Here is an 18829-nt window from a genome sequence, read left to right as displayed (position 1 = left end):
TGCCTTTAGTCTTCAAAAAGTAAGTTGGTCTAAAACAGCCTCGCCTACTCCCTGTAGGAGAATAAAAGCCGTTAGCGGATTTATTTTATTATTAAAATACAGAATGCCTGATTTTACCTTGTGCTTCTCAGTCGGTGTCCCCCCCTCCTGTTTTTATTATTTTTTTAAAAGCCTTTTCTGCCGGGAATGTGGCGTTTCTTTCCGAAGACAGCTGACTGAGTTTTTAACGTGGAACTCGAAAAATCGACCTTAGATCTCACAATAATGTTGCCTGCAATATTCACGTGCACCCTTCCTTCTGAGCATGCCACCTAGGAATGCAGTCTAGATAAAGGATCGAGGTGCCGATCGTTTTTTTTTAAAGTTAGGACTACAAAAAAAAAAAAAAAATCCCTTGGGAATAAATTATCATTAGATGATTATTACTAAATAATATTATTCAAATATATTATAAATTTATCATAATAAAATTTCATGTACATTTTAACTACTATTATTCCGACCAATATCATACAATTTCATGGATTTTGCTCAGTTCCTTATTCCTCATAAAATATGCTATTCCTTGTCTGCATGGCATCGGTTGCACTCTGTTGACTATGATCGGTGATCTTCCCGTTTTTTGGGGGAATTGCTTGGAATTAGCAGATTCCCCCTACCGCAAAATTATCGTTCAATAAGTCTTATCTCTAATCTGGGTAAGGTAGCGGAGAAGGTCATCCTTCACGACTCCAAACCTCAGTAAATGACCTAAACATCCTCCATAAAAAACAGTTTGGTTTTCGGCAACACCATAGTACTACCCAGCAAATCCACAGAATTGTGGAATACATCACCACCAGCTATAACTGGCGCCAGTACACAAGAGCTGCTTTCCTAGACCTATCCAAGCATTTGACAAAATCTGTCATTTTGGACTCCTACACCAACTTATCTCAGCCGGAACGTCACTAAAAATGATTCATCTAATCCATTCATATCTTCAGAATAGATCAATGCAAGTAAAAATCAACGGTTCTACATCGTCCCAACGCCATATCTTTTCAGGAGTGCCAGAGGGATCCCTACTAGCTCCATTGCTGTTTTCTGTATACATGTCGGACATCCCGCACAATCAGATGTCTTCCATTTTTGCCGTTTATGCGGACGATACAGCAATACTAACCAGATCTCTCCGACCCCATATCGTTACCAGAAAACTTCAAGAAAACCTTCTAAAGCTGGAGGGTTGGTTCTCGAAATGGAGATTGGAAGTCAACCCCCAGAAAAGCTCAGCCGTTCTTTTCACAAAAAGGCCAATGTCTCCTGCAGGAGATGTGCTACTATTGAATTTTAAAATTCCCTGACAGACAGAAACAAATTACCTGGGTGTAATTCTCGACAAAAAGCTATCTTTCAACCAACACATCAAGTCTACGTGCGCAAAAGAATCTAAAGCCATAGCTCAGATCTATCCGCTAATTAATAGAAATAGCAAGCTCAGCAATAGAATCAAATTCCAGCAACACCAGATGGCGATTCGTCCAATAATCACCTATGCCTCTCCAGCCTTGAGCCACACCTCTAATACTAACATTATCAAGATACAACGAGTACAGAACAAGTGCTTGAGAATGATTCTGAACTGCCCGTGGTATGTTAGAAACAATCAACTTCATGGAGATACAAATATTCCTTAAATTTTCTCTTTTCTACAATCCTTAGCATCCACGTTTTTCCTAAAGACGTCGGCACACCGCAACGATTTGGTTCAGCAAGCTGCAGCATGCGAGGCACCGGAAATGTTCAAATATAGAAGACCAAAAGCTATATTAGCCTCCTTTAGCGATGCATAATCTCCATGCCCATCCAGGACGAGCAAACTGCTCGTAAATTTTACCCTCACTGTAACCACAACAGAGAGCGGGGAATATGAAAAGCATCTTGCTTTAACCCTAAAGACATAAATGTCAATTGTCAATTGTCAATTCCTTAGTACTCAGAATGATTACGAAGAAGAGAGAACCCCGTCCAATAATCCCGTTTTTTTAGGATTAACGTTAGTGACGTTTTTAGTCGATTCAGGAAGAAGACAGACGTGTTTACTTTCTTCTGCTAGAAACCGTGCTATTTTAGGCTGTATTATACTATTTACGGAACTATTTAAGGAACCAATGCAGTTCTGTGAATCTTGAATTGCACTGGCTCTAACCGTGCCCGAATTCCTACTGTCACCCTCTACACGAAATGTGTAAGAGATCAATGGCTACGTAGGCCCCACCCGAAATCAGGAACTTTGGTGGATGTATGGTTTTAGGGAGGTAGATAATTCGAGCTGGGCCAAGTAATTCTCTTATTCTTCCCATAACACTTATTGATTCTTTTCTAACATAGACTGCTAATAGACCTCCTCAGTCCACAAGTGCACAGGTCCCTAGAACTGAGGGATTTCTTCTTGCGGCTAATCGCACAAGTAATCACCGTGAGCTTGTTCGATCCAGACACCATCATAGACTTGCTCGATAAAGAGCTGGCACTCAGCTTCTTAAACAAACTTTTAAAACAGTTTGAACTTGATCGGCCCGCAAGTATGATTGATTCAGACATTATAATTGACTCTCTTGATAAAGGGCTAGTACTCAGCTTCTGTAGCTCAGTGGATGTGGCATTTGTACACCATGGCACTTGGCTGCATGTTGTAATTCTTTCCATTCCTGTGTTATCTTTCCTTAGCTGAGACTCAATTTATACAAGCATGCCTTTAGCATACGAGCCGATATTCTGTCCCTATTGCCGAATTCTTATCCAAGTTAGGAAACAGCTCTTCAGTCGCATTCACATGCACCACTAACTTTTCGTCCATTGTAACAGTAGAACAGTGCATCATGTTACATACATCTGGCTGATATATCTTAGCAAATTGAGCACTCATTAACTGAACAACCTCATTACCATCTGACACTCCACTACTGTCCACATTCACTAAATCCATACTTCCAAAAAAACGTTATACTGCGCTTCGTATATTTCATAACTCCTCCCACTCTTATTCCCACGATTCCTTCCAAATTATCTTCTAATGGATCTCTTGGATCCATCTCACTTCCACCCTATTTATTCTTTGAACTCTAGGAATATATTCAGTTACTGCTTCATTTAAACATTTATTTCAGATTCTCACTAATTGCCGATTCATTAACTCTCCATTCATTAACTGATACTATTGGACCGAAGATAGTATTTTCTAAGTTGGTCATAATTTCTACCTTTGTAGTTCCGCATGTCACCTCTGATTGGAACATCTATGTAGTATCTACTTCCCAGGAAAGTACGACATGATCACTGTCACCAACTAATGGTAAAATTGTCATATTCTTAACAAAGACCTCTTCTGATGCTATGAATAAATCTAACACTCTTTGCTCTCGAATTCCTTCCTTCGCATGCTGCTTGAGAAAGCAGAGACTTGTAAGGACTGTTGTCTTCCAGGGAATCAAAAAATTTTGCTTTATTGTAATCATGAGATTTCTTTCTACCCAATCTATGTTTGGATAATTAGTTGCCCATAATAATCAATAGTTTAGTAAGTGGGCGATGCATTTCGTCGTTCTCCTGCAGCTGAACAGCCAGGTCTATAGCAACACATTATATCCAGTAACTGGTATAATGTAATTATAATTTACGCTTTTAACAGAAAGAAAGACAGCCACTAAAACAAAGGGAGATGTTTATTATTCTCAAGTTATAAAATATTTCAAAAAACCATTAAAGATATTCTCAGTGAATATTCAGACATGAGAAAAACAGCAAAGTATACTAACTAGACATAAAACGAAATTAAGACATATTAAGAAACTAAATTTTATACAGAGTTGAGGTGGGATGCTTTGAATTCTGCTTAAGGAACAGAATCTATGACTAGTGTATTACGTATGTTACTTGCGTGTATTCTTCTGAGTGTGCCTGTTTTTCATGATGAAAAACATGTATTTCTGGGAAGAAAACTCCTGCGGCCTCCATTTGACTATAATAATAATAATAATAATAATAATAATAATAATAATATTTTTTCAGAGTTTGGAATAATTTATTATAATGAACAGTATTTACATATATAATATTAAAAATTAAACTTACTATTAATTAAACTTATTATTAATTAAACTTATTAAAAATTAAACTTTCTGTCCAGTACAAAGACTTCGGAAAGTACAGAGGGCATTCATTATTTTTCATCATAATTGATTTTCTTTCACGCTTTCTATTTCCATTGTATACATTCGTATTTTATATATATATATATATATATATATATATATATATATATATATATATATAAATATTAAATCCAACATCCTTCCAAACCCGAATATAGAAAGTATAAACGTTTCGTGCGGAGATTACCAGAGAGCTAACGGGAATACACCGTGCCATATTACTAGTTACCCTCGCCGAACCTAATAGGAAAGCACGACCGCTAAAAGCGTAGGTCCAGTTAATCTTTGCACGAAACTTTTATAGTTTCTGCATTCGGTTTGAAATGACGTTGGATTTAATATCCACTTAATTTATATATATGTATATATGTATATATGTATGTATATGTATATATATATATATATATATATATATATATATATATATATATATATATATATATATATATATATATATATATATATATATATATATATATATTATTTCTTGTACATATGAACAATAAACGTTTACATAAAATTAATTTTTTACAATTTGTATACTATAATGCAAGTTTATTTTAATACTTTTACAGTTGTATAAATGAAATATTTTTTCCTTTGCATGGATTCTGGATAAGCACTAATGGATCAGCTTGCATCCTCGAAGTTTGTGTTAGGTTTGTCTGAGGAATGACCAAATAGACTGAAAATTAATACATTGAGATATATTTTAAACTGATGCAGTAGGATGAGAAACACACACACACACACACACACACACACACACACACACACACACACACACACACACACACACACACACACACACACACACACACACACACACACACACACACACACACACACACACACACACACACACACACACACACACACACAGAGAGAGAGAGAGAGAGAGAGAAGGAGAGAGAAACTAGCAATCCTCCGATGCATTATTGAACAGGAAAGCATGAAGGAGCATAGTGTGTCTCATTTATTTTTTATGGTATGTAAGATATCTGTTTCTTGTTGATACTCTACTCTTAAGTCTCTGTTTAGGGCACTGTAATTTGTAAGCTTTCTGTTTCCAAAACTTAGTTTAATATATTTGGAATGTGGAAGCTCCAAATGGCTTTTCCATTGTTATATTTATATGCGATGTAGTTAGTTGTCTGAGTTTTGTGATATGACATGTGGTTCTGGTTATCCTGTAGTTGGCATCAAAGTAATGTTTAATCACCGCAGCTAAAACACCTGAACCCCGTGTTTTTCTGTATTATATGTTCTACCATTGCGATTCGTTTAAATCTGGTATGGTTTCTTTGTTCTCAAATATCTTGTTAGATTCCTCAGAGCACTACTTTCAATTTTTTTTTTTTCGAGTTACGTGAGAAGGTGTGATATTAAATACCCCTGGCGTCTATATATTTTGTTAAATTTCTGTACTCTGTCACCGGGGCGGGCTGAATTTGGTGCCCTTGTCTACATTTTTAGTTGTAGAATAATTTATCTGTAGATTTGCCATTGTGATTCGTAAGGTTGTCCATCTCTGCTTTTCCCTTAGGATGATTGGCGGCACCTTCTCATTGGAGGAGGAAGAGGAGTCCAAATTGAGAGCGTCTTGATTCATGGCAACATCATTTGTTGGCTCCGAGTCGTGAGTTTTGCGCTTCTTGCGTACTTTATTTCTCCACCACTGGTCCTCATTTCCGGTGGGGCCTACGCGGTCATTGACCTCGTACACATTTCGTGTAGAGGGGGAGAGAGAGAGTAAGAATTCGGGAAGGGTTAGAGATAGTGCAAGGCAAGGTTCACTGAATATCTCCGTAAATAGTATAATACAACGGAGACCACTAAGTTAAGTTTTTACTCCATTTGAGGAGTGTCTTCATTCTCATCATCATCAATCCGAGGAAATGAATATAAATTTCGGGAGCCTAGCCATTCATGCTCAAATTTTTTTAGAAGCTTTTTTAAGAAGCTGAGTACTAGCCCTTTATCAAGAGAGTCAATTATGATGTCTGAATCAATCATACTCGCTGGCCGATCAAGTTCAAACTGTTTTAAAAGTTTGTTTAAGAAGCTGAGTGCCAGCTCTTTATCGAGCAAGTCTATGATGGTGTCTGGATCGGACAAGCTCACGGTGATTACTTGTGCGATTAGCCGCAAGAAAAATCCCGCAGGTCTACGGACCTGTGCACCTGTGGACCGAGGTGTTCTACTAGCAGTCTATGTTAGAAAAGAATCAATAAGTGTTAAAGGAAGAATAAGATAATTACTTGGCTCAGCTCGAATTATCTACCTCCCTAAAACCATACATCCACCAAAGTTCCTGATTTCGGGTGGTGCCTACGTAACCATTGCTCTCTTACACATTTCGTGTAGAGGGAGACAGTAGGAATTCGGGCACGGTTAGAGCCAGTGCAATTCGAGATTCACAGAATTGCACTGGTTCCGTAAATAGTATAATACAGCCTAAAAGAGCACGGTTTCTAGCAGAAGGAAGTAAACACGTCTGTCTTCTTCCTGAATCGACAAAAAACTTCACTAACGTCAATCCTAAAAAACAGGGTTCTCTCTTCGTCGTAATCATTCTCAGTACTAAGGAATTGACAATTGACAATTGACATTTATGTCTTTAGGGTTAAAGCAAGATGCTTTTCATATTCCCCGCTATCTGTTGTGGTTACATAGAAAGTAAAATTTACATCGCTAAAGGAAGCTAATATTTGACTGGAGGCAGATCCTGAGAATTCAGGTCAGCAGCTATTTATGCTGTGTCAATGTCTTCACAGACACCACGAAGGACCACTTTTAAGTTTTTTCGGAACTGAGCGCAAAGGTATGATACTGGATGCCTCTGTCGTCCAGTTCTTTGGACAACCTTCTGTAGTCTGTCACTGTTGCTGGCTGGATCTTTATGCCTTCATCTATGTTTTTGGCCTTAATGAAGCCAATGTGCAGATTGGACATTGTGGATGTTAAAGCTGCCCACTTCTGCTTTTCTCTGAGGATGATCGGAGGCACCTTTTCTTTCCGAGAAATAGCGGCGTCCGAACCCTGAGAATCCTGTTCCATTTCATTATTGTCATTGTGCGGTTCTTCTGTTGTTCTTCGCTTTTTGCGTGCTCGCACTTCTACAAAGTCTGAAGAAGTAGAAGGCACTGAATCTGACTGACCTTCTGCGATAACGTCTGTGACACTTTCCGGGGAAAACGTGTCGTAAAATATCACTTTTCCCTGCCAATTGTTGTTAAGTAGTTCACCTAGTCTTATAAATTCTTTATCTACCTCCTCGAATATTGTCTCATTTAGCTGTTTTTCCATGATTATCAATGTGAAGTATCTATCTTAAAAAGAAAGGAAAAAAAAAAAACACGCTTACCGTGCAGTTGTAGTCTTACCCGCACTGCTGCAGGACTCTGTACTGTTTTGGCAAGAGCACTGAATCAAAAATTGTATGAAAATAATAATAATAATAATAATAATAATAATAATAATAATAATAATAATAATAATAATAATAATAATAATGGACGCCTGTGTAGCGTGCATGTTTTCTAAAGTGATCCGCGCTAGGCTGACTCGTAGCCGGCCGGCGTATTCCCGTAATCTCTCTGGGCAACTTATTTGTACGAAACTTTCATAGTTTCTACATCCGGCTTTGAAGTAATGCTGGATATAATATCCACTTGATTTTTATAATATACTATATTATGCTATGTATGAAATCTTTATAAAGTTATTGGTTGCTTTTTCGGAAGAATATATGGTATTAGATGTATTATCAAAAATCTCATATTTTCTATTTTTATTAGTGTGTTTTTCCATGATTTTATCGTTTTCTGATTCTCGTGCATTGTAAAGTTTATTCCGCTTATCTTTTTTAAACTTTTTCATTTACTTTTGTCTTTGTGATGTAGTAAGTGCTATTTGAATTACTGACAGACAGAATATCCAACGCTTGATTGCTTTGGTGTTATAGTTTCATTTTTATCTTTTATCTTTTTTATATTTCCAGAGATTAATTATAGCATTACGCCTTCTGGCCATGTTTTGATTAAAAGCTTGTATAATATGTACAGCGTCAGTACTATCACCCTCTTTATGACAGTCTCTTTATTGAGCGATACAGTGTTAGAGATAACCAAATAACCTCTGTCCGTCATTACAGAAAATTCCAGTTGAACATTGGCATTGCGTCTTCAAAAGTTAAAATTTTGTGTACTTAAACAATTATTATTATTATTTTTTTTTTTTTTGTGCATTCGAACAGCCAAGCCATTATTTACGATCATCTTACTCCGAGCTGCTAATTCCAAGCAATTCCCCCAAAAAACGGGAAGATCACCAATCATAGTCAACAGAGTGCAACCGATGCCATGCAAACAAGGAATAGCATATTTTATGCGGAATAAGGAACTGAGCAAAATCCATGAAATTGTAAGTTATTGATAGGAATAATATTAGTTAAAATGTACATGAAATTTTATTATGATAAATTTATAATATATTTGAATAATATTAGTAATAATCATCTAATGATAATTTATTCCCAAAGGATATGGGCAGCAGTTTTTTTTTTTTTTTTTGTAGTCCTAACTTTAAAAAAAAAAAAACGATCGATCCTTTATATAGACTGCATTCCTAGGTGGCATGCTCAGAAGGAAGGGTGCACGTGAATATTGCAGGCAACATTATTGTGAGATCTAAGGTCGATTTTTCGAGTTCCACGTTAAAAACTCAGTCGGCTGTCTTCGGAAAAAAACGCCACATTCCCGGCAGAAAAGGCTTTAAAAAAAAATAAATAAAAACAGGAGGGGGGGGACACAGACTGAGAAGCACAAGGTAAAATCAGGCATTCTGTATTTTAATAATAAAATAAATCCGCTAATGGCTTTTATTTTCCTACAAGGAGTAGGCGAGGCTGTTTTAGACCAACTTACTTTTTGAAGACTAAATGCAGGGCAATTTATACTTTTTGAGACTCTAGGCGCAACATCATGATGAGGCCTCAAAAGAAGTCTATTTCAGTTAATAAAATTCATGCAAATTTTTTTTTATTTTTTTAGTTTATTGTTTCCATAATAACTCGTTTTAATAAAATAAAAATAACACAACATTGGTATACATAAATTTGGATTTTTTTAAAAAAAAGTATAAAAATAAATCATTTCAAATTTAAATTTAAAAAAGTAGTAGCAAAGTTTTTTCCAGCTTTGTTTTAGCAAATATATCTATAATGTCATCATAATTAATCGAGTCCATTACATTTGATTCAATGCATAATAACGACAGGTAATTTGTTTTATTTTCGAGCAAGTTACTTCTTAAATGTTTTTTTATTCATGTCAACACTTGATCTATATGTCTAAATAGTTTTTTACTCTTTCATTAATTTCCAAAATTAGCTTATCTCGATTGACATTAAATTAAAAGCATTAAAAATGAAATTTTCTTTCCAATGTAATATAATCTCATCGTTAGATTGTGAAATGAAACGACGTCATCACGCATTTTTTTCCTTTTTTCACTCTTTCCTTCTCATCTTTAAATTTTATCTTATCTGTTAATAAATTCGCTTTTTCATTTAAAGCAGCAAAACTAGTTTTTATATCTTAAATAAAACCACCTAAACACTAATAAATTATTCATCATCATCATTACGTACCATGAGCTCACTGCCCGTTGATGTCCGATGCTTCCTTTACCAACTTCTCCACCAAATTTTTTCTGGCACGCAACCCAGGGCTAACCTTATTTACTGAGTTGTATATTTTAACTAATAGAATACAATTTTATTAACTAGAGAAAAACCAGATAAAAATGCAATAAAGAAACAAACACTATCAACTGATTTAGTAATAATAAATAATAAGAAAATGATCCAAACATCCTATTTCCAAGCCGTCTATCTCAGCGATATACCGACGTACAAGTTTTGTCCCGTTCAGTTGTTGCATCACCAGTCAGCCAGACAGTGTAAAGAATTTATTGGTTTTCCAAAGTGTTATGTGTGAATTTAATTAAATCGTAAGTCATTAAAATATGGATTGGAAGCATTTATTGTCAATTAATATGTTTAATTTATTAGATATAATTGTAAATTTTCTTTACATTGCCATATCATCATCAGTGATCCTAACAGACACTTAAGCCACCCCGACATTCAAACTACACTACATTGCCATAAACATAAGTTATTGTTAAAGCTACGGAACGCAACATGTTACAAGAAGGTTGTTACGCAACCTTCTACAATTCCCAGGTGTATACAAGGTCACATATGAGTGCGGAAAGCCTTACTATGGGCAAACGGAGAAATGTATCCTACTGCGTCTCGAGGAGCACCAGAGAGACATTGCTTATAAGAGAACCAGAGCTACTGCTCTGTCGGGCCATGTCCTGTTTTCAATAAACACGAACAACGAAAGCCGCCAACATGAAATAAATTGGACAACAACTTCAAACCTACACATTTGCCACGATGAGGTAGAACGCCGCATTGTCGAGTCAAAAGAAATCACCTTGGACCCTCTTCATATTAACAACAATCTCAGCTATAATTTGCCTGACTCTTTCATCTCTACTATCAGATACTGGAGATCGCGTGGTTCCACACACGCACAAGTAGACAACTATAGAACTGTAACACGGACTATAGCTCAAGTTCATAATAACTGCAATTTACAGTCGAATATTATAGTTTTATAATTGTATAGTTTCAGAGCGTCTCAATGTTTTGTGTCTTTTAATATCTTTCTATGTTCTTAACGCCTGATGAAGTCGATCCCGACGAAACATGTTGCGTTCCAAATAAATCTCAATTTGTTAGAATTCTCGGTTTTTTAGTCAGTTTATATTAAAATGAACATATCCCAACGCCGAGTTAATATTAGTAGTCATATATATATATATACATATATATATATAAACATACTATTATCATATATTTTTCATACATTTATCATATATCATATATTTAAAAATAACAAGTGTAATTAATTCTATATTTAAACCAAACCTAGTTCAAAAACAAACCAGGCTAAAAGTATACAATACATTAGCCTTACCGGTCTTAACGTATGGAAGAGAAATCTGGACAATAAAACAAAACGACAAACAAAGATTAACAACAGCAGAAATGAAGTTTATGAGAAAAACTGCAAAGTATACCCTATTTGATCACAAAAGAAACGAAGGTATTATGAAAGAATTAAACCAAGAACCAGTAGTAGAAAAAATTAAAAAATATAAACATAAATGGATGGAACACGTTCAAAGAATGAAAACAGAAAGATTACCAAAACAAGCCTTAAAGTACAAGCCATTAGGAAAAAGAAAACCAGGATGTCCTCTTAAACGATTCAACGATGACTTCTAAGGCCGGAACAAGCCATGCTAGGCCTAAATCCTAGATACGTATGATGATGATGATGATTATCATATATATTTATTTGCTTCCTGCTCTTTACACATTGAACAGAATGCCACAACCACTAGTTTAGGATGTTTAGGAAGAGCAGAGAAGCACGTTTTGATGTCGAACTTTTTTAAAATTCTAGCCAGTTTGGGGGAGAAAGAACTAATGTAAGGCAAGGAAATTTAAGCTCTGGGGATAGTAGAATCTTCAATAGTTTGTTGACGGCGAAGAAAAAGAAGTTTCTCAATACTTTCTGGCGCAAAGCCATTATTGACAATGGTCTTTGTGAGGGAGTTTATTTCATTTTGAAACTCTTCGTCGTCTGATAATAAGGAACTGGCCCCGTGTGCAAGAGTGGAAATAATGACATATTTCTGAGGAGGGTAGTGGTGAGAGTAAGCATGAAGATATCTATCTGTATGCGTTGGTTTTCTGTAGATTGAAATTTTAATATTATCAGTACTCCTGTTTTGTTTTATGTCTAAAAAAGAAAGACAATTGTTAACTTCTAGCTCAGAGGTGAATTTGATGTTGTGATGAAAGTTATTTAGATGCTCTAAGAAAACTTTGAGATTGTCTGGGCCCCGTGCTCCCATATAAGAAAAACATCGTCAATATAAAGGAGCCAGATTTTGGGTTTCATTGTGGCCGAAGAAATTCCTTTTTCTTCAAAGTTTTCGAGAAATAGGTTTGCTAGTACCGGGGAAAGCGGACTACCCATTGCTAGACAGGTGTTTTGTTTGTAGATCTTGTCTTCGAATCTGAAGTAGCCTGAGCTGACCCAATGGGCAAGTAGCGTGAAGAGTTTCTTGGATAATTTGTTCTTGAGAAGAGTGACAACTTCCTGAGTTTGTACATTGGTGAAAAGAGAAACTACGTCGAAGCTTACCATCATGACTGACTTGTCCAGTTTTAGGTTTCTGATCTTGCACGCAAAGTCAGCTGAATTCTTGATGTAAAAAGCGGATTTACCTGTGAGATGTCTTAAGGATGAGGCAAGTTATTTGATAAGTTATATATGGGCGAGTCGATGCCTTCAACTGTGGGTCTTAAGGAAGTATTTATTTTGTGAGTCTTAGGAAGGCCATACAAACGTGAGATAAGAGGATGAAGGGATCTGAGCGAAAGGCGGATATTCCTAGGTAATTCCGAAGTTGATTTTAGAAGATTGTTGGTCCTATTATGTAACTCTCTTGTGGGTTCCATATTAAGTTCTGAATAAGTATCTGCCTCTAATAATTAAGAATTTTGTTGCGGTAGTCTGTTTTATTAAGATTCATTGTAGCATTTCCTTTGTCAGCTGGTAGGATAATAATATCTTTGTTCTTTCTCAGTGTTTTAATGGCCACTCTTTCACTAGGAGAAACGTTGTCAGAAGGAGGTTTTTATTATTTATTGTGAAAATATCCTCCATCCGAAGTAGGTTTGCGTCTTGGGTTGGAAGTAAGGAGGCAACTTTTATCTTAGTGAGAAAAAGCTCTTTGGGAATGGATGTAGGAGCGAGGACGAAATTGAGTTCCTTTGCAAGAACACTTTCTTCTGCCGTTGTGAGGATATGTGACGATTTATTTACAACTACTTCTTTAACAAAAGAGGAAGCATAAGAAGAGAAGGAACGTTCCTGTATGTCTGAGAGAATCGAACTTCCTGACAAGTTTAAATTTGTTTATGTTTTCGGATCTGGAACCAAAAGTGCGCTGATTTCTTTCGTGTTGTTCCATGACATATTGTCAAAGAGAAAAGCGGTTCTTCGGAAGATCTATTTTTCTAGAGCGGTTTTCTAAGCGGTTTTCTAGAGAACGTTTCTTGGTGAAAAAAGAAGCTAGACTGCGTTTAGTATCTACAATTAGTTCCGATCCTTTGGTAGTCTTTGATGAGATGTTGGGTATCCTCGTCATAAGGAATATTGTAATTTGTATGCAGATTGACTCGGTTTATGAACATGTTTAGTAATTTTAATGACTACAACCATCGAGATAATTAAGAATAAATGTTTAATACAGACACAACTAGTTTCGTTGTAAAGCCAACTTCTTCAGGTGTCAAAGTACAAAGATATAATATACACGAAAAAGATCGACAGAAACATTACACACTTACAACAACAACAACAATATATATATATATTTATTTATTTATGTATTTATTTATTTATTTGCTATTTGCTCTTTACAGATTTAGCTCAATGTCACAACCACCAGCAAAGAAACAGACATTCAAATGAAAAGGATATTAGACAATTTAAATAATATTGGACTGAAAAATTTGGCAAGATTAAGAAAGATAATAAAGCATTATGCATTTATTTTCCGAATCAGTTGTTTGTAAGACTTCTGAAAATAGACATTTTGTAACTGTTCATAAGAAATTAAGTAATAAAATTGAGCAAGAACAGAGAGAATTTATTTCTAGTGAACTGATCAAGAGAAAAAAACAGTCCGATACGTTGATAATATTTATTTCAGGTAGACCTAGTTCCAACTTAGTTGCTGCTAGTTTTAAGGTTTCAAAAGTAAATGCCCATCATGGAAAACCACTCGGTTATTATGGGGAGTATATTAAAGAAGCATTGCTAGAATGCGCGCCTGTCCTTTTTCACAATCTTTCGGAAAAGCTAAAAATTATTCAGCGCATTAAAGAATTGTCTGTGAGTAGAAAAACAATTAAGGATAGGATACATAAGTTGGAAAGGATTACAGAAGAACAATTAACAAAAGTTTGGTTTCAGGTAAGTTCGTTTCTATATGTGTTGATGAGAGCACAAACGTTACATCATCAGCTAGGCTGGCAATCTTTGCTCGATTTTGTAGGCATGACGAAGTATGCGAAGAGAGGATTAACATTGGAACACTACCTAAGCGTATCAGTGGGGTTGAAATATGTAAAGAAGTTATGAACGAATTATCTATTCGACAAACTGATATTTCAAAAGTGGCATCCGTCACTACAGATGGTGCGCGCCCAGCATGATTGGTTTTGTAAATCTGTTTGCAAAATATGGTGATCATCCACTGATAGGTTTTCATTGCATCCTACGTGAGGAGAATTAATGTGCAAACGCTGGCCTAAAAGAACTTCAATAAGTGATGCAAACAGTAACCAAAGTTGTTAATTACATTTCTGCACCTGCTTTGAATAAAAGACAATTTCAGAATCTATTGAATGAGGTGGATTGGTGTACGAAGGAATAATAGCGTACAACAATGTTCGTTGGCTTAGTCGAGGTCTTGTTCAGAAACGTTGAATGTCTGGATGAGATAAATCTCTTTTTGACTAATCAACAAATGTGTTATAAAGAAATGTATGACATAATGTGGATTTATAAACGGATGTTTTTTGCAGATTTTTTTGGAACATTTAAATGACTTCAATCTCAAACTACAGGACACAAAATTATCTTCAAATAAACTTGCAGATGTTTTCATGGAGAAATATGGATGATTTTGAAATGCAGTTGATCGATTTTCAAACAAAGTAACTCAATTTCGAGGCAGAAATTTGTTGATCTCAGAGTTGACTTGGAAAATATTGAAAACGAGCGACTAAAGACGGGAGTAACAGAGAGACGTGCGGAAGAAGAGGTACTGAGAACTTGGAATGCTATTCTCCAAACTTTTGTATGTTTAGAAACCCATGCAACAGCATTATTATCCATTTCTGCATCTACATAGTCTTGTGAATCATTGTTCTCAGTGATGAACTTTGTTAATTCTCGTAACAGGAGAAGACTTGCAGATGAAATTAGTAGAGCATGCGTATATCTACAGGTTACAAAATATAAACCTGATATAAATTATCCGTCATTAGTGATGTAGCAACAGCAGAAGTTTCATTGATGCTAAATAAATAAAATGTCCACTATTTTTCTTTGTCTAGTTTTGATTTGATGTTTTCTGTTAAAAATGGTAAAGATTAATTTCTGTTTATATTATTATGTAAATAAAATAACAATTTATCTGTAATTTTTATGTATTACTCGTAATGGATTAAGAAGTAATAAAATTATATCTTTAATTTTATTTTCTTTTATTTAGTCAAGTAAAACGATTATGAGATTGTGCACTACAATATACTGGAAAAACTTGAAAAAAATTATGACTGACTGATCTTTATTTTAAAAAAAAAGAAATTCAGAATTATTGTTTACTCTTGCAGATGTTAAAATTGCGTCTTTAAATTGTGCGGCTTTATATGTCAGCTAGAATTACACTGAAATGCAAATAAAAAATATTTTTGCTATCAACAGTGTAGAAGGACTTTTAAGTAAAAATTCCTCACTAATTTTTACATTCATTCAATCTTACATGGCTTACAATAATCACTCTTACAATATTCTTTCATTTTACCACCCTAGTGTGATTTTTGATTATTTGAAAGTGTCTTCCCAATACTTAAAAGACACCAAATAATAATATGTTTCCCAAAATTTCGGTTGGCACGTGAGAAAATTTTGCATCAAAGCTTTGGCGATTTTGGCATGCACACTAAAAAAAAGTCGCTAATCCCCTAGTCTAGAGTTTAGATTTAAACAAATCTATCATACTGCTGCGCGTTTTCTGCACTCAGGGAGTTGGGACGACGAAAACGCCCGCCAGTTTGACCACTGGTGACGTGACTAACCCTCAGATGTCAGAAATGCTGTATGTCTTTTTGAATTTTTTGTAGTGTTTTTGGTGTGTATTGAGAAGGGCGGCCAACTCAGGGATCGCCCCGGGTGGCAAAAGCTCTAGCTACGTCACCGATTTATTAAAATATAAATGTAGTGTGTGGGCTGAGGTAAAAAGCAAAATAATCGGTTGATATTCCACTTAAAGGATTGGAAGTTGTAGTCTTGAGGGAATACTTCATGCAGAAGGCTGTTCCACAGAACTTATATAGGTGTGTTTTATGATACATATTATTCTAATCTTAGTATAATTCTGAGTAATAAATGTACTATTTCTTAAATTTTTCTCGTACATTAATACGTAATTTTATTTTTCAGATTTACCAGGGTGTATTGGGAAGCCGCATAAGCTACCTTTTTTCTGCCCGTGTTTCCAACAAAGCACAATATGATACTGCGTAACATGAAATTACCGAGACAGAGAAAAAGGGTTTTAATAATATCCTTTTCCTTAATAATTACTGCATCAGTAGCAGGTTTAATATGGCTATATATTCCTACCATCCAAAATTATTTGGCCGGAGATGTGATTAATTTCTCAAACGCTGATAATATTACTGGATTTAGTTATTACGTAGTCCCAAACATAGTCCATTTTGTCCATTTTGACAAGCCTCAACTTAGTTTTATAGAAGCAGTAACCATAAAAGCAGCTTACAAACACCAGAAACCCGATAAAATAATTATTCACTCGAACCAACGAGAGCTCAGTGGAAAGTATTGGGAAATGGTGAAGAATATATCTATTTTGGAAGTGAAAGATTTTGAAAAGCCAACTCACATTTTTGGAATACCTGTTAGCCATGTTTGGCATGCATCGGATGTTGCTCGTGTTCAAGTATTAATGAAATATGGTGGAATCTACCTGGACACCGATTCTTATATAGTAAAATCATTAGATTCTTTCAGAAAATATGAAATGGCTATTGGATGGCCCGATGGAAATTATTATCTTGGAAATCAAGTTATAGTGGCTCATAAGAATGCTCGTTTTCTTCGTCTGTGGTATGATACTTATCATTTCTATGAAGGTGACAAGTGGTATTATAATGCTGGACAGCTACCGACACAGTCTATACTTGTTCCTAATCCTCATCTGGTACACCGAGTAGCTGCTAATGATTTCGGAGTACTTGATATGTTTGGTATGTTATATGAAACTCGAGGGATCAGTGGAAAACTTTCTATGTAATTCATGTGGTGATTCGGCATTACGGAAATCCTGGTCCAAAAGTTTTTGATGAAAATAATGTTAAAACTTATAATAAAACATTTGGTGATATGGCACGTCTTGCAATTTATGGGACAACGGATTTGATTCAGTAAATATAAGAATGAAAATCAAAAATCAATAATATTATATGTTAGTATTATGAAGAAATATTTCAAAGGAATTCAAGTATCCAACTTATGTTTTGAATTTCAAATATTATGAGTGATTCGTAATCTTTTAATCTATTTTTCTTTCATGACTTTAATCTAGGTGGCCCGTTTTAATCTGTTTCCCACGTTTCATCGGTCTAATTGTGTTTCTTAGTTCTTTTGGTATAATTCATTTTATTATAGGGTACTGTTCATTCTTACTATTTATTTCTGTATATTATTATTATTATTATTATTATTATTATTATTATTATTATTATTATTATTATTATTATTATTATTATTATTATTATTATATGGTCACAACAAGTGACAATCCCCAAAAAAGGACTATCTATTCTCCAGATCAACATCAGAAGCATTCAAAAATAATGGCTGACCCTGCAAGCTTATCCGAAGGAAGATATTGACGAAATAGACATTTTAATACTGACTGAAATATCTACGACAAACGAAGAAGCATCCACCTACCAAATGCCACACTTCCAACAACACAAACACTGCAGACAAACAAAACGAGGCGGTGGTATAATAATATTTACCAAACATAAACTAGAAGTAACAGAAATAAACTATAAAGTAGAATACGCAGAAAACATATGCATCGAAATTAAAAACATCAAACAGGAAAACTCCCTGATATTAAACGCAATATACAGACCACCCAAAAGCACCACAATATTCCTAGAAGAACTAAACAGATGGCTTTCAGCTACGGAAGTAGGTACCTCAGGAAACTTGATAATAATAGGAGACATTAATATAAACATTAGGAACATAAATAACAACACAGAACAATACCTAGACCTATTATCGACATATAACATAACCCCATCCATACAGTCGTATACACGAGAAGAGATAGTTGGAAACACAACAACCTCATCCTGCATTAATCATATAAATATAAGGGGCCACTCCAAACAGCCACAGAGCAGCCGTCATAACATGCAAACTGGCAGACCATTATTTCACAGCATTACAGTTACACACTGAACCAGAACCCATAAAAATCACTGACTACTAAACAGTATCATAGCATTCTAAACGAAACAAAAGTAAACGGTGAAATCAGAAAAACAGACTGGATGCAAATAGCATCTTTAGACTCTGCTGAAGCTGTATATAATAATCTTAAACTTGCATTTAACAAAATATATAACAAAGCATTAACAGAAA

The 18829-nt window shown here is 35.1% G+C and overlaps 1 protein-coding gene across 1 annotated transcript in view; it reads left to right on the top strand.

The window, feature by feature from the left end:
- Positions 1–17808, top strand: part of LOC150103951 (uncharacterized) — a 39623-nt gene extending 21815 nt beyond the window's left edge. The window contains exons 2-3 of the mRNA XM_090396868.1: positions 8455–8621; positions 16586–17808. Of these exons, the coding sequence (XP_090252994.1) occupies positions 16656–17459 (804 nt within the window). The 5' untranslated portion in view covers positions 8455–8621; positions 16586–16655 and the 3' untranslated portion in view covers positions 17460–17808. The remainder of the gene's footprint in view (positions 1–8454; positions 8622–16585) is intronic.
- Positions 17809–18829: the final 1021 nt, after the last annotated feature.

The sequence above is a fragment of the Typopeltis vanoorti genome, chromosome 8, assembly GCF_054136105.1.
Source record: "Typopeltis vanoorti isolate ZY-2024b chromosome 8, IOZ_Tvanoo_1.0, whole genome shotgun sequence".
Taxonomy (NCBI): domain Eukaryota; kingdom Metazoa; phylum Arthropoda; class Arachnida; order Uropygi; family Thelyphonidae; genus Typopeltis; species Typopeltis vanoorti.
Note: the sequence above shows the minus strand (reverse complement) of the source record. Positions and strands in the feature narration are given on the sequence as shown.